The sequence below is a fragment of the Camelina sativa genome, chromosome 3 (genome assembly GCF_030686135.1).
Source record: "Camelina sativa cultivar CO46 ecotype springtype chromosome 3, ASM3068613v1".
Lineage (NCBI taxonomy): Eukaryota > Viridiplantae > Streptophyta > Magnoliopsida > Brassicales > Brassicaceae > Camelina > Camelina sativa.
In genome coordinates, this window is record NC_141882.1 from 4,463,441 (window position 1) to 4,487,586 (window position 24,146).

Consider the following 24,146-nt stretch of genomic DNA (forward strand, 5'->3'; position numbering starts at 1 on the left):
TTAGCGTCTTCTAGTTATTGTTGCAGGGTTGTGAAAGTAGAAGAGCTTCCAGGGTACTTCCGCTTCTCGTTGATGTAACTTCCTAGGCTTCCAACCCCTGTTTCAAACCAGATTATATTGTAAAGTACTTACAAATTAATGTTACTTTTCCTATTAACATCTAAATTGATATTATACTACCATATTATATTGTTAAAATTACTAAAAATCAATTGATAATATACAACTAAATTTTATTGAAAGGATTACTAAAACTTCTATTATATTAAATTTCACAAATAATAATTTCGTGCGTATGCACGGGTCAAAAACTAGTAACCTAATAATCCCGGTAATTAAAAAATATTCATGCAAGATCACTTCATAGTTCCTACGATCACTAAATATGAATCAATGATGCGGGAGCCCAAACGACCAAATACCAAAGTAATATTACTAAGTACTAACAGTCGTCAGAACGTTGTTTAGTGGAATGATTATTCAATTATCAATTTGTATGTGAAGCTTAGTACTATTAGTTTGCTGACAACAACCAATCAAGTAACATATTTTCAAGTTAATTGATTTTTTAGGTATTTGTTCTCCTAAATAATTCGCAGAATGAGATGTAAAAGAAAGTCAACGTGGGAGAGAGACCAGCAAAGTCTTGCTGTAAAATTGCTTAGGTAGCGCCCATTAGTTTCAGCCGTTCGGCACGGCATGAACATGATTCGACCGTCAACGCTCTTATATTTAATTTCGATATCATTTAAAATCATTATCGACAAAAGCAATTACAAAGTCAAGTAACTTTCAGTTGATGTCGACAAGGGTTTTGAGTATTCTATGAAATTCCAACTATGTGTTAGACATTTTGAATGTTTTATGACAAGAAAATTCAATATTATTTTTAGATTTTCCATGGATCCCTCTCGATTACCAAAAAGAAGAAAGAAAGTATAAGCTTAAAAATATTTTATGACAAAAGTTAAGTTTTGGATTCAGAAATCTATACAATAAATATATAGTTTAAAAGAAAGAAGTGATTCGACTTCGTTTTGCTCTATCTTTTGCTGTTGAAATCGTTTGCATTCATCATATAGTTAAGGCGATCAAATAATTTATCAATTTGGCAAAATTGTGTTTGTTTCACATATATTGAACAATAACTATATATGTTACCAAACCAACACTTATATTAATCGTGTTCGCATATTTGAAAACTTGAGTCAACTGATGAGTCTAGATTCTATTCTCAATATATAATGCCTACATAATAAGTCCATATACTTATCCATCAGAGTACGAAAGAGAGCTTAGCTGCAATATCAATTTAAATGATCAAAAAGTCAAGCGTCGACTCTACATATTTAAACATCGGTAGATATCTATAAAACTATTTTTAATTCAAAAGAAGTAGGACTTTTTGGACTCTTACGAGGAAAACAAAGTATGTCTGAAATTTCATCGGTATACCAATGCCACTATATATAAAATTCATAACAGAGACAAAATGTCACAACATGACATGACGAGTTTGATTAACTTTAGCGATTATATTTTTATAAAGATTCTCATTACATAGTCACTCCAAAGTAATCTTTGAACAAGTCTCTGGCTTTGCGTTCTTGAATATTTTATATGTCACCGTTCCAAACTAGAGACATGATCATTAATTAGGTAGGAATTTTATCAAGACATTATATATAGATTTTTCCATTCATACCACCAAGATGTTTGTTTATCTTTGGACTTGTTAAGGAGTCAATAGTCGCAGCTATAAAATATTGGGTTCTCATCTCATTGCTATCATAATTTATGGTGGACCAAAAAAATACGCCCAATTAAACCAGAGTTAAAAAACATAAGCGATACTGATGCTGCGATGGTAATTGAATTAGATCAAAACGTTCGGTTAACTAATAATTTTGGTCTATACATTCTCAGTCTCAGGAACTATTGGTTCTTGTCAATTATAAAACAAAAACCATTTCATAAACCGAACTAACCAAAGCACACCAAACCAAACCATCTTACTTTAAAATCGAACTAACCAAATTCGATTGAAACGAACGTTAAATGGAGGAAATGTCAAACCAGGTTGAGCGCGTGAAGTCAAGCAGACGATGGAACCCACACAAGTCTCTCATTCGGGATCAACCAAACCAAAACACAATGGGCGCCACAGTGACCACACCTTTAGTTGACCTTGACACCTTTAGATTGATTAGAATAATTTCTTTCTGAATAGTTTCTTCTTTTCGTCAAATGTTTCTTCCCGTATAATCTTCTTATAACATTGATTTCGTATTTTCTTCGTCCAAGTTTCTTTTTGAGTAATTTTTAAATGATCATATTTAAACACCCCTAAACCAAACATTTTAACATATTTGTCAGAAATTAAATTATGTGTATCTGGTGGTACATATGAGATATGGCCCCATCTGGTACCAGGTGAATGATTTTCTTTTATTTATTACTTATTCATGTTTTATGTCTTTTCCACAAAGTCTAGTTTTATTATTTTAATTTAAATAAAGACACTAATGTATTTTGTTTTTGACACAAATAGGTGATGAGATATTTGTATCTTTGCTGATGTTCATTTTAAAAAATATCGTTAGACCGCCAATAATTCCGCTATCCTATAAATGATTCTTCACGTCAGACGAGGAAAGTTTGAATGAAAATATGCCCACAAACATAATTTCATTCATTTTTGCGTTGATGATTTTTTTATATTTGATATATTTTGGTACTGTATTTAGTATTTGTTAAATAGTACGTTTTTTTTTAAACATCAAATTAGATAAATTGATGTTAAAATAGTACTATATTTTTTGTTTTACTTTGAGAAAACCTCACGGGACCATCTTTTTGTTTTACAAATTTAGTTTTCATCCTTTATTTTATTCGTACCAAAATATAATGTATTTTCTTTTTATAAAAAGGTATTGTCTTTATCACGCTTCAGGCTTCACTGCGACGTTTAATATTTAAAAATACTCCCCAAAAAAGTCATATTCGTCCATTTGCCCTTTGATAAATGCTAATATATCTCTAGCAACTATTATAGTATTTCATTTACACAATTTTTTTTCAGGAACTTTGACAATTATGTTATTTTGGGGATTTCTCCGTGCGTTTGGGTTAATAATAACCAAATCTCACTTCAGAGAACTCACAAAAGTGCCGCGAATTTGGGGAAAAGAACGAGTCCATCTTTTTTGCCATTTACCTTTAAACCCTTTTTGTTTTAAATAATTTCTTTTTCCCCCTTTACCTTTTCTTTATTTTTTCTTTACTTGAAAGCTGTACTCTTCTTACCTATGGAATTTTCTTTACATTTGAGTATTTGACTCTTAAATAAATAATTAATGGTAAATAATGGACAAGCAGTTCATGACAAAGTAAAAACCCTGTGGGCAACAATCCAAGTTATAAAAAAAAAGCCATAAGCAATAATTGACTGAATGGATGACTAAATATGATATGAAAAACTAAATTAGCAGCAAGTCTATATATGACATTAGATGGCTACGTATAAAGTAACATTGAAGAAGAGTATCTTATACACATGAATAATCTATCCTTAAAATCTTGTACCTATCCTAATACCACTGATTCATAGATGTGAACATTAACAAAAACGCCTTTAAAACGAAAACATATGGATAAGCATTCCACGTTACTAATAGTGCATCGTTATGTTGTTTCTAGATAAACAAAATCTTTGAGTGGTCGACATTGACAAAGAAAAATACTTTATATCTGTAAAGAAAAATTTGAAGTCACGTATTACAAGAAAAACCATGCTACATCCCATGAAACAAATTAATTCTCCAAGAACATTATCCAGAACGAATTTAATGTTATCCAAATAGTAGAAGATAAAGAAAATTAGTTGGACCGTCGGAATGAAATGCGATCCTTGCTGATTAGTTCATGACGTGTTCAATTAATTTTGCCACCAATCCACCGACCTCAACTCTTCTTTTGGTAATTTGTTTTCTATGATATCTTGTGATACACAATTTATAAACGTTATGAGTTATTTGGTTTTGAAGTATTTGCTTATAAAAGGAAATTTGATAGTGAATATGTTCACGATATTTAACGTATGGAACAACTGATAGTAATGGCTCGATGTTATAAATGTGTTTATTCGCATTCTAAATATCATTATTGTAAACACGTCTTCAAATAAAGTACCTTTTTGTTAATGGGTTTTCTATTTAAATACCTAAATATAGCAATTTTGAGGATGTAAGAAACATTAACTAATGAGTTACATACTTACATTATCCTGAAAACAAAATCTTGAAAAACTACGTACACAAAGATAATTTGGACATTAATCGCTATGTGTAAATATGGGAATTGATTGGATAGAGCCGTTGAACCCATCTAGTGGGGTCTTAAAAGTCAACGAATAGTATTTGATTTACACATATATGCGTACATCGGCGACACTTTCATTCACACTTTCCTAACACCTCTGGTGGGTGGTGACCACTTTTTTTTTACTTTCTCTGACTTTAATTTTGTTAAGTTTCTTTTGTTGGGTTTCATTTTTTCAGAATTTTATTTTTTTTTTTTCTTTGTCAAAGAAAATAAAAATTAATGTAAAGAATAGTTTCATTTCTGTTTTTACATATCTACCATTTTTTTTTGCTATTTTTATCATTTATAAAACTAGAATAAACCGAATGTGGTATATATCAAAAGAAATTTATCATCTAAAATATGACATACATACAGTATAAGTTATGACATTGTTAAAAAATCCACAGGCTCCTCATAAAGTCAAAATGTAAATGATGCAGTTAATAACACATGTTCACATAACGGTTACCAAGTTGCTCAAAATCATGAAACAACGTCACATTGTTTAATTATCTTATATTCTTATGATGTGGATAAATAAATTACAAAGCATTATTATGGATTCACACAGCTAAGAAATTAAGAAAAGACAGCTCAACATATTATTTTTCCACTTCTCTTCCCAACTGTCTATATAACTTAGCTCTAATAAGTAATCTCTGATCTCTCCATCTATTCCTTTTCAATTTCCACTCTCCCTATTGTTTTGCAAAAAACACACATCCCAACAAAACAAAATAGAGGTTCATCAAAAAAAGAGTACTAAAGAATTTGCTTAAGGGTCTCTTTTATAATTTCTTAAGAAAAGAAAATGCCCGCCGGTGGATTCGTGGTCGGAGATGGCTCAAGGGCTTATCCCGGCAAACTCACTCCCTTTGTTCTCTTCACTTGCGTTGTAGCTGCCATGGGTGGTCTCATCTTTGGATACGATATCGGAATCTCCGGTAATTATCTCACTATTTTTTTTTGTCTTTTAACACCACAAGTATCTATGCAGTCAGTCATCAACACCCCCAAAGTAGCAGTTACAGTTTTTCAAACACCTACTAGTGAATTAATTATTGGTTTTAAAAATTTACAAAATCGCCACATATGTTTCTATAGAGTCATAAACACCCTCAGGCCTCATCCATCCCATGTATGATCTTCTTTTTTGGGGAATTTTGTAAATTAATTTTGAAAAAAATAAATACAGGTGGTGTGACGTCGATGCCGTCGTTTCTCCGGAGATTTTTCCCGTCGGTGTACCGGAAACAGCAAGAGGAGGCGACATCAAATCAGTATTGTCAATATGATAGCCCGACGCTTACGCTATTCACTTCGTCGCTGTACCTAGCGGCGTTGATCTCGTCGCTGGTGGCTTCCACCGTGACGAGAAGGTTCGGACGGCGGCTCTCGATGCTATTCGGGGGCATACTCTTCTGCGCCGGAGCTTTGGTCAATGGCTTCGCTAAACACGTTTGGATGCTCATTGTCGGTCGTATCTTGCTCGGTTTTGGTATCGGTTTCGCTAATCAGGTCCGTAAATAGTTTATATATACTGACCATATAAGTATTTAATTATCTAAACTAAGATAAAAAACCAACAAGTTTTTGAAAATAACTCTGTTACGTGTCGTTATAGAATTTAACAGATTAAAAACTTTATGATTATATAATATGGCCGATATAAATGTGCCTTGGTTTGTGAAAAAAGAGTTATGGACCAAGCCAACCACATCCATTGAACACAATCATGAAATAGTTAGGTCAAGTTGACATTATTAATTTTCTTGCTTTTTTTTTACAACGACGATCATTATTTTCCACATTTGTACTATATGATACAACACTTATTTTAATTTGTTTTTGATATTTTTCGGCTAGGATCCACAGTTCCACATGGTCAGTTTTTTTTAAAAACTTTTCTATGGTCTCTTTACTCGACTTTTTCAGTGATTAAAATAAACGTATTCATTTGTTTTGACGCCATATTGGATATGTTACAATAACTCTTAAAAGTTAAAACAAAAATAAAAAACCTCTGACCACTAATTGAGACGGGATCTTTAGTTTAGGAAAAAAGGTCATATTCGGACAGTATCTTCTTGAACTAGTAGAACAAGAATGACGTAATAATTAACCTTGTTTAATCTCTCTATTTACAGTCCGTGCCACTATACCTCTCTGAGATGGCTCCATACAAATACAGAGGATCTCTAAACATCGGCTTCCAGCTCTCCATCACCATCGGGATCCTCGTCGCCGAAGTCCTCAACTACTTCTTCGCCAAAATCAAAGGCGGTTGGGGATGGCGGCTCAGTCTTGGAGGCGCGGTGGTTCCCGCCCTGATCATAACCCTCGGCTCCCTCGTTCTTCCCGACACTCCCAACTCAATGATCGAGCGAGGCCTACACGAGGAAGCCAAAACCAAGCTCAGGCGAATCCGCGGCGTTGATGACGTCAGCCAGGAGTTCGACGATCTAGTCGCCGCTAGTAAAGAGTCGCAGTCGATTGAGGACCCGTGGAGAAACCTCCTCCGCCGTAAATACCGACCACATCTTACTATGGCCATTATGATTCCGTTCTTTCAGCAGCTAACCGGAATCAATGTGATTATGTTTTACGCTCCGGTTCTGTTCAACACCATTGGTTTCACAACCGATGCTTCTCTCATGTCCGCCGTGGTCACTGGCTCGGTCAACGTCGCCGCCACTCTTGTTTCTATCTATGGTGTTGACAAGTGGGGACGTCGGTTTCTCTTTCTTGAAGGCGGTACACAAATGCTAATATGTCAGGTAAGGAACAATATTACTACTTTATATATTTCTTGGATCCATATATAAACATTTAAACTAATATATGAACTTGTACCAAATATAGATGTGTCTAGAGATCAATTTAGTAATTTGGTCATTCTTAATTAGGATGATTAATGTGTATATTGATGAAGATGCGTTTTAGAGGTCGATATATGTTGATGAATAAGAAATTAATCCTTATAATTTTGGGTACTACTTATGTTTGTATATCATTGTACTAATTAAAATGTCGTTCGTTTATTTTTTTTCTGGTGTGATTGTAGGCTGTGGTTGCAGCGTGCATAGGGGCCAAGTTCGGGGTAGACGGGACCCCTGGTGAGCTGCCAAAGTGGTATGCTATAGTGGTTGTAACGTTTATTTGCATCTACGTGGCGGGTTTTGCTTGGTCATGGGGCCCGCTAGGGTGGTTAGTGCCGAGTGAAATCTTCCCGTTGGAGATAAGGTCGGCGGCGCAGAGTATCACGGTGTCGGTAAACATGATCTTCACGTTCATCATCGCGCAAATCTTCTTGATGATGCTTTGCCATTTGAAATTTGGGTTATTCCTCTTTTTCGCCTTCTTCGTGGTGGTGATGTCGATATTTGTATACATATTCTTGCCGGAAACGAAAGGGATTCCGATAGAGGAGATGGGTCAAGTGTGGAGATCACATTGGTATTGGTCAAGGTTTGTGGAGGATGGTGAGTACGGGAATGCGCTTGAGATGGGCAAGAGTACTAACCAAGGAACTAAGCATGTTTGATTTATCATTGTTTTTTTTAAAATGAGAGTTTTAAGACAGAAAAAATGATTTGTAATTTCTAATTTCGTAAAGGAAAAAGTGTATTAAACTAGATATATTGGTGTTTATATAATTCAATATCACATGGTGAAATTATGCATATGATTTTTTCTTCGATATCGTCATGCTGCTTTTTTTGACTGTTACCACTTACCATTATATTATATGAGAGAGGTCGTAGTTAAGCCCCAAAAAATGTGAGGAAGCTTGCAAGAGTGCAAGTCTTATATTTTCAATTTGCAGGAAACTTAAGAGGGAGGATACGTTGAGATAATAGTATGTGATATAATGTTATATCTCACAAATATAATTCCATCGAAATCAAATTATAAGGGTGATAACCAATTTATGAGACTTTGCACAATTAATTTCTGAAATAAAAACAATATATTTGATTATACTTTTAATAATCGTGAAGGCCCATGCCACCAACAAAGTTGTTAATTTAATTAAGAACGATATATAAACTCTTAGAGATTACCAGCTAACAATAATGAGTTGATGACAAGTAAGTTGTCCTTAATAATCAAACTATATCTATAAAACAGATTAGTCAACTAATCCACTATAAAAGAGAAATTATCAATTAAACCTTCACATTTCTCTCCTAGTGAAAACACTATAAATACCCACTAAACACTTAACATTTCTCTCCACCAATCTCAAACAAACTTAAACTCACTACTACTTCTTGAGCCTTTTGGAGACGGAGAAGAAGATGATTGAGGAGGTTCCTGATTGGGAATTTGGAATTATATATCTTGGTTTTTGTATTTGTTATAACATCTCAATCAATAAAATAAAAAATTTCGACCTAGATTCTTCGTTTTCCATAAACTTTCACAAATTGATTACTTATATCATAACAACAACTATAATTCTTGGTGTGTGTTTGAAGCAGTATTAATTCAAACCGTATTTATGAAACGTATACCTAAAACGGTCATGTATCGTATAGACACAGTATATATGACCACCAAAGGCGTATGTTAGAGCACTAATGCGGGTTTACCAAAAGTTATGCAATTGTCAACGTTAAAGCATCCAAAAAACCTCATAATTTTTTTTTGAACTACTCTTAAAAGATTAGAAGAAAAGGAGTCTTGGCACTGTAAAAGGAAACTTAGAAACCAAGAAAGTAATTCGGAACCGCCCAATGTCTTTTTGTGTTAATTTAATTCGGTTGGTATTTCAGTCCGATTTAAACGTAACCGATTACTTCACTCATTAAGGTTGAAAAAAATCACAATTTTGGTTTGATCCTTCTGGCTAATGATAGTAACATACCCTCGAATTTTTATTGCACGTTAATATAGCAGTGTTCTTAAATAACGCTATCAAGTGCTATGATTAACATATTGGCATATACATCAAAAAATAATTTAGTATAAGTTTTACAAAATTAAAAAACGTATTAGAATACATATAATGCATATACATATGATGTATAGGCCAATATGTTAAAATTAACGTATCACGTAAAATTAAAATACGTTTAATGCAAGTCCAGCAAAACGTATTAGTTTTTCAATTATATATTTTATAAATGTATATAAAGATTAGAAAGGTTGTATGAAGAAAGAAGACTATAAATCCAACCTGAACCGAACCAAATGTTATTATCAAACTGAAACGAATCAAACCGAAGTAAAATTCGATTGTACATATAAAAATTTAATTTTGATCAGTGGTAAATCTTTCTATATATCATGTAATTAAACTCTGATTTGTTTGGTTCGGTATAAGAATTAACTAATAGTTTGACTTGTTGTGATATTCGGTTAACTTAGTTTGGTTTGGTTCGGTTTTATGTTTAGTGTATACATAATATGTTAATCCACTATATTCATAGTCAAGAATGCTACATTTAAAATTATTATCTAACAATAATTTTTTTTAGCCGAAAATAACTAATCCACCATATTTACTAGATATTTAAGTGAGTAAGTTTTGTGCAGTATTATTTATGTGTATATGTAGTAATTACTGTTTTATGTAAATTAAATGAAATGCGTATTATATGACTATGGATGTAAATAAATGTCTCTAATTGAATGCTTGAAAAAAACGACTTGACAAAAAAAATAAATAAGTTGAATAATATTATCCAACAATATTATACAATATTTTTTTTTTAAAAGTACATCTCCAACCGAAACACCATTTTAATGCTGAAATAACAATATATTTGGTGTATTTTTAACACTAAAAAAAAATCCATCTCCAACCACAACACCAAATATTACACTAAAAATACTATTCTATATTATTATATTACTAAAACTAAGATTTTCTAAATCATCTAATAATTTTAATTTATTAATTAATATAAAATTACAAAAGGATAAAGTAAAAATAATAAAAACAAATTACATCATACTAATTTTCAGAATTAATATATTCCGACCAAATGATCAAGATGATTTTACCCAATATTACAATATCTTAGGTGAAGATTTTTTTCTGGTTTTTATTTTGTAATGTTGTGTTTTCTATGTTTATTTGAATTTTATGTATTTTTAATGGTTAGTTAAATTTTATTATATATATTATCAATCAAATTACTAATTAATTTTAATGTTTTCTCAGGTTTGGTATATTACTTTTTATTACAAACTTAAGTAGATTCTTATATAACTAAGCTTTTAAAATAACATTTAAACAAAAAAACAATATTATAGTGTTTGGCGTTGGCTACAGTAAATCACCAAATATAGTGGTGTACTGTGCAACAAAAATGAATCACACTATTATAGTGTAAATTATACAGTCTGGTTGGAGACAAAAAAAAAAAAATTCTTCCACGTTATTATACAGTTTTGCCGTCCCATTGGACTTGGCCTAAGAATGTCCATGGAGCCAACTAATTAATTCTCTAATTTGGTTACTTCATTCTCACATAAACATGGTGGATTAACATAGTCAAAAATTCTACATTTAAGTTCTTTATTTTTGTTTAATCATCTCTTTTAATTTGTTATGTTGAGTTTTTTTTACTAACCTTTTCTTTATTTTGTTAATAATAGATTATGGGAGCAAAAACGCCTTACGAAGTGTTGTTGTATGCATGTTAACCTTTTTTGCATTCTAAATACCTAATTAGTAAATACGTTTCTTTTTGTTAGTGGGTTTATAATAAAGAATCAAGAAATACTAAACAAAAGAACCCTTGGAAGCCTCTCTATAGTTCTTTTTAAAAGTTTTAGCTCTTAATTAATTAGTCAGAATCATAACTTTTTTTTACACCTTTTGCGCAGTGAGACTAAAGTGGCATATCCAAGGAGCTGAAGAGGCAATTAGTTTCTCGGTAATTTCACTTCCTTTTGAGTGATGACTAATATTATGTAATTCTCTAAAGGAGCGACGATTGTTGATTCTTCGGTCACTATGACTATGGCCCCGGATTACCAACTACCTCCTTCTTTGGTAAGTTCTTATGCCATTTTTTTAAAGAATGTAGTTCAGGTTTTAATTTAGCATAATTCACATATGCTGCAGGTTGCAATGGGTGCAATGGGTGCTGTAACTATCCAACTTATGTGCAAAACTCAACGAGTAGGCCTTGTTATTGGCAAAGGCATAGCAACCATCAAAGCCATCTTGAACTTACACTGGTGCCAAGGTAACCATTTCTCCTTCAATGCCAGGATAAACTTTATAAAATACATGATAACATTATGAATCATGATTGTAATGTCTATTCTAACTCATAAATGCAATGTTGGGTCTGTCAATAGCTTGCTGGTGGATGCAGAGTAGACCAATCTGAACACATGGAGCGACTTCATCTATAGAACACGAGCTGCTAATATCTTGATCCAACAGATCCAATCCACCGGTCTCGAGGCAAGATTCCCATGCCTAGTATATAGTTTAAAAATTGACAGCATGCATCTAAGAAATTTGTTTACATCATACATACAAATCCCCTACTATCTAATACTACCCTCCTATTAAGCAAATTAATCATTCGAGAACCTTTTTTGGTTAAGGCAATTACGTCTCGAGTAAAAGTCTGGTATACAATACCGTTTAACTTAAATCCAAATATCATCATCGTTTAACTTAAAAAAAAAAAAAGTGAGATTACAACATATGGGTACAAAGAAAAAGAAAGACAAATTAATTTGACAGGGCAGAGAATAAACTTTGGAAATAATAAACAGAACCAATGGATTTGTTAGGTTTGAAGAGTAGATCAAAAGATTTGGTAAGGAGATCATGAACCACAACTGGATGAGAGTAATCACGACCTTGAAGCAATAACTTCTTCGTGTCCAGGATTGCTATTGGCGACAGTGGGAATACGGGTTCCCCAAACCAAGCAAAAGTGTCGTTGAGATCTATAGAACACATTTTCTTCCAAGTCTTGTTGGAGCCTGAAGAACCGAGTGACCAAATGACTTGGGTGGGCCAGTTTTTCACGGAAACGCACAAGCGGTTATCGAGGATGCACAAGTTGACGTTGCAAGGGTCGCGTAGATGGGAAAAGGGAGCCTTAGAGATGGATGACATGAAAAGTTTCGGTGTGGAGATCAAAAGACAATACCTTGGTTTCTTCACACTCGGTAAACCAATAGAGTGACCCATCTAAATAGACGGGAGTCTGGTAAGGCAGAATCCGGTAAGGAGAAGCTGGGAGGACGTACCTCCAAGCGTTAGTGCTAAAATCGAAAACTTCACAAGTGGTAACGTTGCCGAGGCGAAATTCGGATGAATTATATAACCAAACGGGCTTGTAAGTGCCTGTGAATTTGTCTTTACCGAATCCAAGCGTAGGAATATAGGAGCCAAGCGCGCCTTTGTTACACTTGTCAATGTTGTAAATCGATGTCTCCGATTTATCCCAAGACTCGATTCACAGATCTTAAAGCAACATAAACATAAACGAGTGCACCATGATTTACGAGTTCCCTCTAGTTGCAATTGGCAACTCTGAGGTACGTCTCGGTCAGGAGCTTCCTCCTCACGATCTTTCACTATAATCAATCAAGAGTTACACTTGTGTTTACAATGGAGATTACACTCACTCACCCTCGAACTAACCCCAATCCGAGATACATGAACAAGAAAGAAGAAGAAGAAGTAGAGAGAAGAGATAACCCAAAAACCCTGAACTCTCTCACTAGCTCTCTCTCTCTCTCTCTCTCTCTCTCTAGACTCTCGAAGAAGAAGAAGATGAATCTTCTAACCTCCTCGTCTGGGGTTCTCTTTTTTCACAGAAGAAGCTTCGAGTCTCTTCTCTTTTTAATATGAAACGGCATCGTACTTGCCTCTTGTCACGTGTACTCACGTGTCTCTTTATTTCGTAAGAGATTATGAGATCCTCTGTTTCCAACAGCAGCTTCTCCTAATGCTTCTTTCAAGTTGGCTCACAACCCACTGTCAACGAGGAGCTGTTGAATGCAGGAAAGAGGAAAAGTCTGATGCCATCGGGTGGCGGGATTCACCACGACACTCGGTGTGTAAAAACAGTAGAGGCATAGTAGACCGTCACAACTGCCGTGGCAGATCATGCTGCCCGAAGAAGGGAACCTGACCGTATGAACTATGATGGACGACCCGAACACAATTCTGAGATCTGTGCCCAGACCATCATCACCAAAAGAACTGAGGTAAACGAAAAGGACATCTGGACCTCGTGATTCAATACGACGGACCAACTGTTGTTCCTGGAAACATTGGGAATCGATTGTGGATTTCCAGTTCTTGGATACAGACTTGAATTTCAGCAGAGACTTCACAGGAAGTCTCTCGAGGATGTGCTCTACAACATCGTGTGGTAGCCATTCCACAACACTTGAACGATGTCTTTTCAGTGAACGATTCAATACCAAACTTGAACAATGTCTTTTGACCATTGTTTTGTCTTGCTTCTCTAATCTCCATCAACAGACGACTGGAGGGCTTTTAAATATATATATATACACACGAGCTAGCTAGCAGCAATCGGAAAAAAAATAAGAAAACTTCCAAGTCAGTTTCTTTCCATTAAGGAAAAAAGTAAAATTTCAATACTCCTAATCGAAACTTATAATATCTGATTTTTATGGATAATTCAATCGAAAATCTCAACAACGATACTATTTCAGATTTCATAAAATCATTATCATAATAACAAAAGCTAATTATATAATCACAGCAGGTGCCTCATATTCAATTTTATAATCTCAAAACAGAGGATTCTTCGTAGTAGACTAAACTCTGATTGATGATTTTGTGTCGCTTTAATATGGATTATTATATCAATTTATTTGTAATTGTTTATAAAATCATTAATAAATAATTTTACCTCCCATATTGTACCTCAGTTTATCTCCCATATATCTCCGTTTGTGTTATATGATTCACTGAGACAACACTCTCTTGATCTTGAATCTGCAATGCAAAGACTGGTTGCTTTGGAGTCGGAAGATCTGTTGCACTTGTGATCATGGCCACTACTTGAGCAATGTTTGGCCTATCAATAGCTTGTTGTTGGATGCAGAGTAGACCAATCTGAACACATCGAGCGACTTCAACCGGAGAACACGAGCTGCTAATACCTTGATCCAGCATATCCACTCCACCGGTCTCCAGCCAAGATTCCCATGCCTAGTATATAGTTTAAAAATTGACAGCATCTCAGAATTTGTTTTCACCATAAGTACAGTAATTTAAAATGTCTTACATATTCAAGAAGGGTTTTGCCTTCCTTTCCACAGCTAAAGCTTGAAATCTTCTTCCCGCTTATGATTTCTAACTGCAGAACTCCGAAAGCATATATGTCAGACTTCTCTGAGAACATCCCAGTCCAAGCATACTCGGGAGACATGTATCCTCTGTTCATATCCCAAACAGTCCGCTAAGTTTGTTAGTTGGTTTAATGTTAAGATACGTCCGCTAAGTTGACACTATTACTACTTTGACTGAGCATGTCCTTGGGATAGATACTTACAAAGTTCCAACAACCCTACGAGTGTTGTCTTGATGTTGGGTTCCTCGAAACATCCGAGCCAATCCAAAATCTGAAATTTTTGGGTTCATGTTCTCGTCCAAGAGAATGTTGCTGACCTTCAGATCTCGGTGTATGACCCTCAGGCATGAGTCACGATGAAGATAGAGAAGCCCACGTGCAACACCTTGAATGATGTTGAACCTCTTAGGCCAATCAATCTGAAGCTTTAGCGTCAAATCTAGCAAATAAGATAAAGCATATTAATGAGCATGAAAGATCATTCTCATATGATAAAAGGGAAAGGAAAAATGTAGAGGCAAATGCAGGAAAAGGAGCAGACCAAAGAGAAAATTATCGAGGCTTTTGTTCACTAGAAACTCATAAATTAGTAGCTTTTCTTCTCCATCAATGCAACATCCCAAAAGCCGAACCAAGTTTCTGTGTTGTAGTTTTGAGATTAGTTTTATTTCGTTCATGAACTCTTCTGTGCCCTGTCCTGAGCTACTAGAAAGACGTTTAACGGCTACTTCCTTCCTGTCTGACAGTTTTCCCTAGAGCAAAGTTGCAGACAGTCATCCACAGAACAAAGAATGACACAGACATGAGAAGACCAAAGGAAACCAATTATCACTTACCTTATAAACCGGACCAAATCCACCTTGACCGAGTTTGTTTGAAACATTGAAGTTATTGGTAGCAGCTCGTATAGTATTCATCTCAAAGAATGTTAAACCTGAGATTTCTTGTGTTTCCAAACCATTTTTCCATGAATCTTGTGAATTGTTGAAGAACACCCAAGATGGCCCAACAAGTCACAAATGTCTGTGAGTTAGTATGTAATTTGATCACGAGATAGAGGTGTCGAATGCCTCTTTTCTGCTTTAACATAATTAAAGATGAAAACAAAGCACAAGAAAAGAAAGAGCGCTACTATGTTATCCGGTGTCTCACCATTTTGCTTCGCTCTGTATCTCCAGTACTTATATGAGGCAAAGGCTAAAATCACAAAAATGGAAAGGCTGATACTACCCGCAATAATCTTGGTTTTCCTGCTTCCAGCTGAGAGATTTACCACCAAAAACAATTGTAATAAGTAAAAACCACACTGCAGATGAAATGAACTCATAAACGAAGTTAAAGAGTAAATGCAATAAAATTGATGGGTTTTTATGGGAAAATGTCTTGCAGCCCTACCCAGTTCTGAACTTGCGAGACGAATGGAAAGAAACTCTCCTCCAATGGAATATCTAACTGTGTCTATTAGCTCTTGACTCCATAGCAAACATCCAATTCCAGTAATATACGCAAAAGCAGTGCAAGAGCAATTGCTGAGACAACCCTGGTGGCATTGATCTGCATCCACAAAGCTTGCGTATTCGTAGAGATCTGGAGGCTTTACATTAGCCAGACGATAGAAGACGTCTGATCCTTTTCCTTGTGTTTTTGTAGATGATTTTGCCTGACAAGATAATTCTGTACGTCTCACACATCCAGAAGTCGTGTTCCCGCCCTTCCACGCCTCCTTGTATTTTGGTACAAACCCTCTTATGCATTTACACTTTGTGGGAGTGGACGTCACACACAATCCAAAAGGTCCGCATGCACCATACACATCACATGAATTCGCTGGAGTCACAAATTTCAAAACCCAGCCTGTCCCATTGTACATAAAAGTCTTTAGATATCCCTCTGATGTTATGATGACTCGTGTAAACTCAGAATTTCTCTGTAAATAAGAGAAGTACCCTGTTCCATTTCCTACATCTTGTGAAAGGCTGAATGGACTTGTGTACGATTCATCCATTAGTGGTACGCCAGTGAACCCGGTCTTAGCCCATGGACCGCTTCTCTTATAAAGTGTCGAGCCTCTCATAGTAATTACCTGTGCTGGCACTTGTGGCGTTAGCTGAACTACAAAATCACCAGGGGATGGATCAGTGTGGCTTTTCCATGAACTCAATACTTGCCTCTCCCCATTGGCAAGGTTGTACATCAGCGATGAGTAAGGCAACATAGTATCACCAAGATTCTCGAAACTTTGCCACAAAAGATTTCCTGAAACATCATCAACGATGACAAGATTTCCAGTATCTAAGAGCTTTGCATGACAGTTGTTAGATGTGGAAGGTCTTCTGGTTGACCAAACAACATTTTTTCTGCTGTCAAGCAAAATAAGACTACCATTACTGCTGATAGTAAGGTTTGCCACAGGATTTGTGATCGGCGTTTCTCTGTTAGCCACCCACACAACCACCCGTGGTGTAATTTTCTTGAACCAGATCCCGACATACTGATTCTGAGAGTTGTTAGGTGTGAAGAATCCTAACTCATAAGTTCCACCAGGGGAACTCAGAGTTTGTCCCAATGTCAAAGGACTTGAAGTAGTTATAGCTGCATAGCCACAACTTAAGAATATACTTAACAAGAGAAAGCAAGGAAAGAGAACAATACCAATCTCTCCCAAGTGTATTCCCATCTGTCCAAAAGAGCTCTCCTTCAGATCCGAATGTAATGAAGAAAAACCTTAAGTTTGATTAACTGAAAGAACTGAGACAAAATGATTTGTATTGTTTTATATTTTGACATCTCATTTCTTTGAATAGGCATTTGACGACAAAAAATAGAAAGAAAAGAAAAATAAACCAGAAAGATGACTTACGTTTCTCTCTCTAAAAAAGAGAAAATGCAATCTTGTCCTTAGATATATTATCATATAAAAATAAATTGGAATACTTTATTCTAATATAAACCTCATTTTACATCAACCCTGTCCATGTCCAACAGAAGCCTTTGTTTGATAGTACATTAGAAATTTCAATGATTTCAGAAGCCTTTGTTTGATACTTTGTTTGTAGTCTAAACAGAAATAAGACTTTTTCGCTACCAATTTCACAAGAAACACTTTTCAGCTTTCACATGTACTGGGAAAGAAAGGAAAAACAGAGTTGGCAAAAATGAATAAATTACCTGGAGGATTCCAAACGAGACTTTGCCCATATATCTATAGCGAAGATATCATCATTCGTGATCAGCACACACCATGTTTTATAATACAACAAATTGTAGCTCTCTATGAAGGCTTCTACTTCAGACTAGGTCATCAGTGTTTTGGGTGGAGGTCATCTCACCAGTAATCTCCGCATGAACAGGCACCGTTCTTGAAATGGTGAAACCGTTGCATGTCTCGTACTACAATTTCCCGTCCGGTCACAAGGGAAATGTATTTTGTAGCAGTGTGACAGTCAGCGCAGACCCGCAGATTCTTTCTAACGTGAATAGTTGTACCAGCTGTTGTATTCAGGAGTCCAAAAGAAATAGCCAGCTTCTCGCTGTGGCTACTCAGCAACTGCTTTTTAACATCATCTTCCACGCCGAGGATTAAATTTGTGTCAGGAACATAACCAGCTTCCTTGATTTTGCACATCAGCTTCTCAAGAAAAGCATATATCTTCTTGGAACTGGGATGAGCTGTGCTTCCTGAGAAGAAGCTATGCACCTCATTCTTTATCTCCACCACACTCCATCCAGGAGTTTTGCGCAAACCCTGTCTCAACATTGAAACTCTCACTTCTCCCACCTTTTCCCACATTGAAGCTGCACGATATATGTTTGCAAGAAGCACATGATACCCACCATCATCTGGGTTCAACTCAAACAGTCTCTCTGCTGCTTTCTCAGCGAAATTCACATTTTTATGAATCTGGCAAGCACCTAACATAGCACCATATACATTGACAGCCGGCTTAACGGGCATCTGCATAATAAAGTCCCATGCTTCCTTCAACCGTCCAGCTCGGCCTAGAAGATCGACAATAGCTCCATAGTGGTCCATTGACGGTTCTATGCTGTAGTTTTCCTTCATCATGTGGAAGCACTGGAGTCCTGTGTCCACCAAACCGGAGTGGCTGCAAGCAGAAATAACAGAAAGAAATGTGACACCATTTGGTTTGATGTTGCCTTCTCGCATTTCTTCAAACAACTCCAGAGCAGCTTTCCCGTTACCATGCGTCCCATATCCATCTATCATAGCATTCCATGTTGTCACGTGACGCTCGCTCATCATGGTGAAAATCTTTCTAGCAGTCAAAATTGCTCCACATTTCGCATACATGTCGACTAGAGCCGTAGTGACAAACACGTTCTTGTCCAGACAACTTCGCAAAACAACACCATGTATCCACTTGGCCTGATGTGTAACTGACAACTCTGCAAGAGCAGTTATCACACTCACATAAGTAAACGTATCTGGTTTCACTGTCCAAGCCTGCATCTGGCTGAAGTAAGTCAATGCTTCGATGGGACGTCCGTTCTGTGCAAATCCTAATATCATTGCGTTCCAAGATACAAGGGTTCTGGTCTGTAATTTCCCAAATATAGAAGCTGCAGTATCAACTTCCTTGCACTTGCAATACATGGAGATCAACGAGTTCACTACCGAAACATTTCTATCAAGATCCAACTCAACCAGTAACTTATGAATGAATCTTCCTCTCTCAAGATCCCCCAGGTCAGCACAAGCATGCAAAGCACCCATGACAGACACATCAGTGGGTTTCACTCCTTCGTCCAACATCCTCTGAAAGATTACCATTGCCTCCTTAGGATTCTCATTCTGCACATACGCATCAATCATTGAATTCCATGAAACAACATTCCTTTCTAGCATCCCATCAAAGAGCCGTCGAGCAGTTCCCAGAGAACCACATTTTGCATACATATCAACCAAAGCAGTGGAGATATTGACAAGAGAATCAAATCCACACCGCAAGGCATACCCATGAATCTCCTTACCAATACTCATCGACCCCAAAGCAGATACAGCAGGCAAAACAGAGACAACAGTGATAAAACTAGGCTTCAGATTCTCCTGAAAAATTCGATTAACCATTTCCAAAGCCATCCTCGCCATCCCATTCTGTGAATACCCAGCCAACATTGTATTCCAAGAAACCAAATCTCTCTCAGGCATTCTATCAAACACCTTACGGGCCTCATGTACCTGCCTACATTTTACATACATATTCTCAAGTCCAGCCATGGCAAATAGATCCAGGGAGAACCCACTCTTCACTAACAACCCATGAATTTCTTTTCCCACCCTAAGCTCTGCATCGTCTCCGCAAACTTTCAGAAGATAAGTGAAGTTATACACAACAGGCTCAACGTCATCGTACCTCATCCGAACAAAAAAATTCAAAGCTTTCTCCAAGTCGGAAACTTTAGCATACCCTTTAAGCATAGTGTGATACAGAACATCGAGCTTATCATCAATGGGTTCAAAAACACGAGCAGCCTCAACGACGCTGCCGTAGCGACAAAACAAGCTAACAAGCTTCGTCTGGAAAAGGTGCTCCTGATAAAGACCATTCTTGAAGACGAGAGGAAGAATGTGACGGAGGTCTTTCAGAGAAGAACATCTCTCTAGAAGAAGAGCCGCAGGGTGTTCGTAGACGTTAGCAGGAATGTAAGTTCTCTGGGAGAGAACGTGACGATGGTAATTTGGGGAATTAGGGATTTGAGGAACTGTTGTGACCAATTGTGAGCTCATCATGGTTTTGTTCTGAAAAATCAATCCTTTACTGACGATTCATTCTCTTACTATTATACATTTTATCTTCAGTGTCTGGATTTCATTGAATTGATAGTGACGCGAGATTGTTTTGTAGTAGAAGAAGGTGAAAGTGAGTTACTCGTCTCAGGTAAATTAAGACCAAGTCGTAATAGGCGGGCCAATTTTGGTCAATTGAACGTTCGAAGACCGCCATTAATAAACAAATGATGAATCCAAATCTTGCATCATCATCTTAGAACAGTGCTACTTGACTTGACTTTCTAACAGTATTTGGACTTTTCTCTTGAGAATTTAATCCTCACCACAACACTACAGAATCACTTGACACAACTCCAGACCCTACCATTGTTTACATTCAATGCTGAGATCTTTGCTACTTATAGATCTGTTGTGTTTGTGTTTTTCTCAGGAGATATATTAAGAAAGCAAAAGCTATACCAAATTGGGACTGTTCTTGGCTTCTTGAGAGGGTGGTACTTAAAGCTATGGGACTTCATCATGATAGCTTGAGTCCATTTGTTCTTGCTCTTGCACTGTCTAGCTTCTTCTTGAGTGTCTCTCTGGCTCAGGAAAGAGCTTTCTTTTCCGGCAAGCTCAATGATTCTGAGACAATAGTTTCCAGCTTTCGCACGTTCAGGTTCGGTTTCTTCAGCCCTGTTAATTCCACAAGTCGGTATGCCGGTATATGGTATAACAGCGTTTCTGTACAAACTGTGATATGGGTTGCTAACAAAGATAAACCGATCAATGACTCCTCTGGCGTTATTTCGGTATCTGAAGATGGAAATATCCTAGTTACAGATGGTCAGAAGCGTGTTCTGTGGTCAACTAATGTCTCTACTCAAGCTCGTGCCAATTCTACTGTCGCTGAGCTTTTGGATTCAGGGAACCTTGTGCTAAAAGAGGCGAATACCGATGCGTATCTTTGGGAGAGCTTCAAGTATCCTACAGATTCTTGGTTGCCAAATATGTTGGTTGGGACAAACGCAAGAACTGGACGAGGAAACGTCACGATAACTTCTTGGAGAAACCCTTCGGATCCTTCGCCCGGGAGCTACACTGCTGCACTCATCCTTGCTGCATATCCAGAGCTCTTCATAATCAACAACAATAATAATAACAGTACGGTGTGGCGAAGTGGCCCGTGGAACGGTCAGATGTTTAACGGTTTACCAGATGTGTATGCGGGAGTCTTTCTTTATAGATTCATAGTTAATGATGACACCAATGGATCTGTCACCATGTCATATGCTAATGATTCAACATTAAGATACTTCTACATGGATTATAGAGGATCTGTGATCCGAAGAGATTGGAGTGAGGCTAGGAGAAACTGGACGGTCGGGTTACAAGTTCCTGCAACCGAGTGCGACCTTTACAGCCGATGTGGCCAATTCGCGACTTGCAACCCTAGGAATAAACCGTCTTGTTCTTGCATTAGAGGGTTCAGGCCAAGGAACCTTATAGAGTGGAACAATGGAAACTGGAGTGGTGGATGCATAAGAAGGGTCCCTTTGCAGTGTGATAGACAGAACAATAATGGGAGTGCTGATGGGTTTTTGAGGCTGCGGCGAATGAAATTGCCTGACTTTGCAAGAAGATCCGAAGCCAGCGAACCAGAATGCTTAAGGACTTGTTTGCAGACATGTTCTTGTATAGCTGCTGCTCATGGTTTAGGATATGGCTGCATGATTTGGAATGGAAGCTTAGTGGATTCGCAGGAGTTGTCGGCTAGTGGAATGGATCTTTATATTCGTCTTGCACATTCAGAAATCAGTTAAGAGTATTATTCCACAACTTTTCTCATATTCTTAGTTTTTAAGTGACTGCAGTTTTACTAATTCTGTTATTTATTGCCAACTCTCTATTAGAAACACAGGACAAGCGACCAATTTTGATTGGTGCAACATTGGCAGGCGGTATTTTTGTTGTGGCTGCTTGTGGTCTTCTGGCACGACGAATTGTCATGAAGAAAAGAGGTCAGAATTTAACTAAAATTATGTTTGCTTCTTATTAGCGTTGGACTATTTAGTTTTAACAAAACCTTTGGATTTGGTCTCAGCGAAAAAGAAAGGAACAGATGCAGAGCAAATATTTGAGAGAGTGGAAGCTTTAGCTGGTGGTAATAAAGGAAAGTTGAAAGAGCTACCATTGTTTGAGTTTCAAGTGTTAGCTGCTGCAACTGACAATTTCTCTCTCAGAAATAAGCTTGGACAAGGCGGTTTTGGTCCTGTTTACAAAGTGAGTATGACTTTTAAAAAGTTATGACAACAAGAATTTCTGATCACTCCAACAACTGTTGACATATTTTTGTTGCAGGGGAAGTTACAAGAAGGGCAAGAAATTGCTGTGAAAAGACTGTCACGAGCTTCGGGACAAGGGCTTGAGGAACTTGTTAATGAAGTGGTTGTAATTTCTAAGTTGCAACATCGGAATCTTGTGAAATTACTTGGTTGTTGCATTGCAGGAGAAGAAAGGATGTTAGTCTATGAGTTCATGCCCAAGAAGAGCTTGGACTTTTATCTATTTGGTAATTTATTACTATTTTTGTTTTCAAACTCTGTTCCAATCTTTATCATTGGTCACTAACAGAAGCTAATGTGTTTCAGACTCAAGGAGAGCAAAACTTCTTGATTGGAAGACACGTTTTAATATAATCAATGGTATATGTAGAGGTCTTCTGTACCTTCACAGAGATTCTAGGCTGAGAATCATTCACAGAGATCTGAAAGCTAGCAACATCTTGTTAGATGAGAATCTGATTCCGAAAATATCTGATTTCGGGTTGGCCAGAATCTTCCCAGGGAATGAAGATGAAGCAAACACCCGAAGGGTTGTTGGAACATAGTAAGTAACTCAACCCTAACAATATGTTGCACCTTTTCTCCATAGAGATAGTTATAAAACCGCAAAAATTAATGTATTGTGCAGCGGCTATATGGCACCTGAGTATGCAATGGGAGGACTGTTTTCAGAGAAATCTGATGTTTTCAGCTTAGGAGTGATACTCTTAGAGATTGTCAGTGGAAGAAGAAACTCAAACTCGACTCTTTTAGCTTACGTAAGTCTACCTTAACTCTACTAAGTTTCTTAACTCTCTTGAGATTTTTCAAGCTACAAAAGCTTCACTGTTTATAGGTATGGTCAATTTGGAACGAAGGTGAGATTAATGGTCTGGTAGATCCTGAGATCTTTGACCAACTCTATGAGAAAGAAATACGCAAATGCGTTCACATTGGGCTTTTGTGTGTTCAAGAAGCTGCTAATGATAGGCCAAGTGTTTCTACAGTGTGTTCTATGCTCAGCAGCGAGATTGTAGACATTCCAGAACCGAAACAACCTGCTTTTATATCTAGGAACGGTGTTCCAGAAGCTGAGTCCTCCGAGAACAGTGACCCTCACGCCTCTATTAACAATGTCACTATTACCGATGTCACAGGGCGTTAGAACCTGCAGAAACCAAACTATATGTGTAATTCTCAAAGCTCTTTAAGCATTGCCAGAGAATATATCATCTATCTATAGAGAGAGCTATGTCTCATAGCTCTAGTAATGTACAAAAGCTCTGTTTCATGATGTCAAAAAAAAACTCTGAAACGAATTCTCACTGTACGTCTGTACGAAATCAAATATGTAAAAATCTCTTAAGCTTTAGTTAGTCCTTGTAGGAGGTATTTGCTTCTTTTCTG

The 24,146-nt window shown here is 36.7% G+C and overlaps 4 protein-coding genes and 1 pseudogene across 31 annotated transcripts; 2 read left to right on the plus strand and 3 right to left on the minus strand.

Moving 5' to 3' along the window:
- The first annotated feature begins 4,635 nt into the window (after positions 1 to 4,635).
- Positions 4,636 to 8,048, plus strand: LOC104769935 (sugar transport protein 1). The gene is made up of 4 exons (XM_010494264.2): positions 4,636 to 5,309; positions 5,561 to 5,883; positions 6,513 to 7,142; positions 7,430 to 8,048. Exons 1-4 carry the CDS (start codon positions 5,177 to 5,179, stop codon positions 7,907 to 7,909), a joined length of 1,566 nt encoding a protein of 521 aa, XP_010492566.1. The 5' UTR covers positions 4,636 to 5,176; the 3' UTR covers positions 7,910 to 8,048.
- Positions 8,049 to 11,979: 3,931 nt separating this feature from the next.
- On the minus strand, positions 11,980 to 13,809 carry LOC147946576 (F-box protein At1g11270-like; annotated as a pseudogene).
- On the minus strand, positions 12,851 to 20,460 carry LOC104769962 (G-type lectin S-receptor-like serine/threonine-protein kinase At1g11280). 27 transcript variants are annotated; one of them, XM_087508370.1, is made up of 10 exons: positions 17,853 to 20,455; positions 16,631 to 17,432; positions 16,080 to 16,538; positions 15,837 to 15,944; positions 15,521 to 15,657; positions 15,226 to 15,436; positions 14,886 to 15,123; positions 14,619 to 14,769; positions 14,255 to 14,542; positions 12,851 to 13,883 (listed from the first exon to the last, which is right to left on the minus strand). In XM_087508370.1, exons 2-9 carry the CDS (start codon positions 16,638 to 16,640, stop codon positions 14,261 to 14,263), a joined length of 1,596 nt encoding a protein of 531 aa, XP_087364496.1. In that variant the 5' UTR covers positions 16,641 to 17,432; positions 17,853 to 20,455; the 3' UTR covers positions 12,851 to 13,883; positions 14,255 to 14,260. The 27 variants fall into 27 exon arrangements, 22 of the variants coding, with proteins under 22 accessions (XP_087364496.1, XP_087364492.1, XP_087364491.1 ...); XM_087508366.1 differs by having other exon boundaries at positions 12,851 to 13,887; XM_087508365.1 differs by having other exon boundaries at positions 14,241 to 14,542.
- On the minus strand, positions 17,600 to 20,436 carry CRR22 (Pentatricopeptide repeat (PPR) superfamily protein). Its single transcript, XM_087508373.1, has one exon. The coding sequence runs from the start codon at positions 20,434 to 20,436 to the stop codon at positions 18,010 to 18,012; it is 2,427 nt and encodes an 808-aa protein (XP_087364499.1). The 3' UTR covers positions 17,600 to 18,009.
- Positions 20,143 to 24,141, plus strand: LOC104769944 (G-type lectin S-receptor-like serine/threonine-protein kinase At1g11300). 2 transcript variants are annotated; one of them, XM_087508356.1, is made up of 7 exons: positions 20,143 to 22,233; positions 22,329 to 22,436; positions 22,520 to 22,698; positions 22,777 to 22,987; positions 23,067 to 23,304; positions 23,389 to 23,518; positions 23,596 to 24,141. In XM_087508356.1, exons 1-7 carry the CDS (start codon positions 20,943 to 20,945, stop codon positions 23,902 to 23,904), a joined length of 2,466 nt encoding a protein of 821 aa, XP_087364482.1. In that variant the 5' UTR covers positions 20,143 to 20,942; the 3' UTR covers positions 23,905 to 24,141. The 2 variants fall into 2 exon arrangements, with proteins under 2 accessions (XP_087364482.1, XP_087364483.1); XM_087508357.1 differs by lacking the exons at positions 22,520 to 22,698; positions 22,777 to 22,987; positions 23,067 to 23,304; positions 23,389 to 23,518; positions 23,596 to 24,141 and having other exon boundaries at positions 20,801 to 22,240; positions 22,329 to 22,433.
- Positions 24,142 to 24,146: the final 5 nt, after the last annotated feature.

Excerpts from the sequence above, each read along its gene's own strand:
- LOC104769962 (XM_010494316.3), bottom strand. The coding sequence starts at position 17,882 with ATGGGCAAAGTCTCGTTTGGAATCCTCCAG. Across the intron at positions 15,658-15,836 it reads ATACAGAGCGAAGCAAAATG|ATTCATGGAAAAATGGTTTG; the intron begins GTGAGACACCGG and ends ACAATTCACAAG. Across the intron at positions 15,437-15,520 it reads GATTTGGTCCGGTTTATAAG|GGAAAACTGTCAGACAGGAA; the intron begins GTAAGTGATAAT and ends ACTTTGCTCTAG.
- LOC104769944 (XM_087508356.1), top strand. The coding sequence starts at position 20,943 with ATGGGACTTCATCATGATAGCTTGAGTCCATTTGTTCTTGCTCTTGCA. Across the intron at positions 22,988-23,066 it reads CTTGGACTTTTATCTATTTG|ACTCAAGGAGAGCAAAACTT; the intron begins GTAATTTATTAC and ends AATGTGTTTCAG. Across the intron at positions 23,519-23,595 it reads ACTCGACTCTTTTAGCTTAC|GTATGGTCAATTTGGAACGA; the intron begins GTAAGTCTACCT and ends CACTGTTTATAG.
- LOC104769935 (XM_010494264.2), top strand. The coding sequence starts at position 5,177 with ATGCCCGCCGGTGGATTCGTGGTCGGAGATGGCTCAAGGGCTTATCCC. Across the intron at positions 5,310-5,560 it reads ATACGATATCGGAATCTCCG|GTGGTGTGACGTCGATGCCG; the intron begins GTAATTATCTCA and ends AAATAAATACAG. Across the intron at positions 7,143-7,429 it reads CACAAATGCTAATATGTCAG|GCTGTGGTTGCAGCGTGCAT; the intron begins GTAAGGAACAAT and ends GTGTGATTGTAG.
- CRR22 (XM_087508373.1), bottom strand. The coding sequence starts at position 20,436 with ATGATGAGCTCACAATTGGTCACAACAGTTCCTCAAATCCCTAATTCC.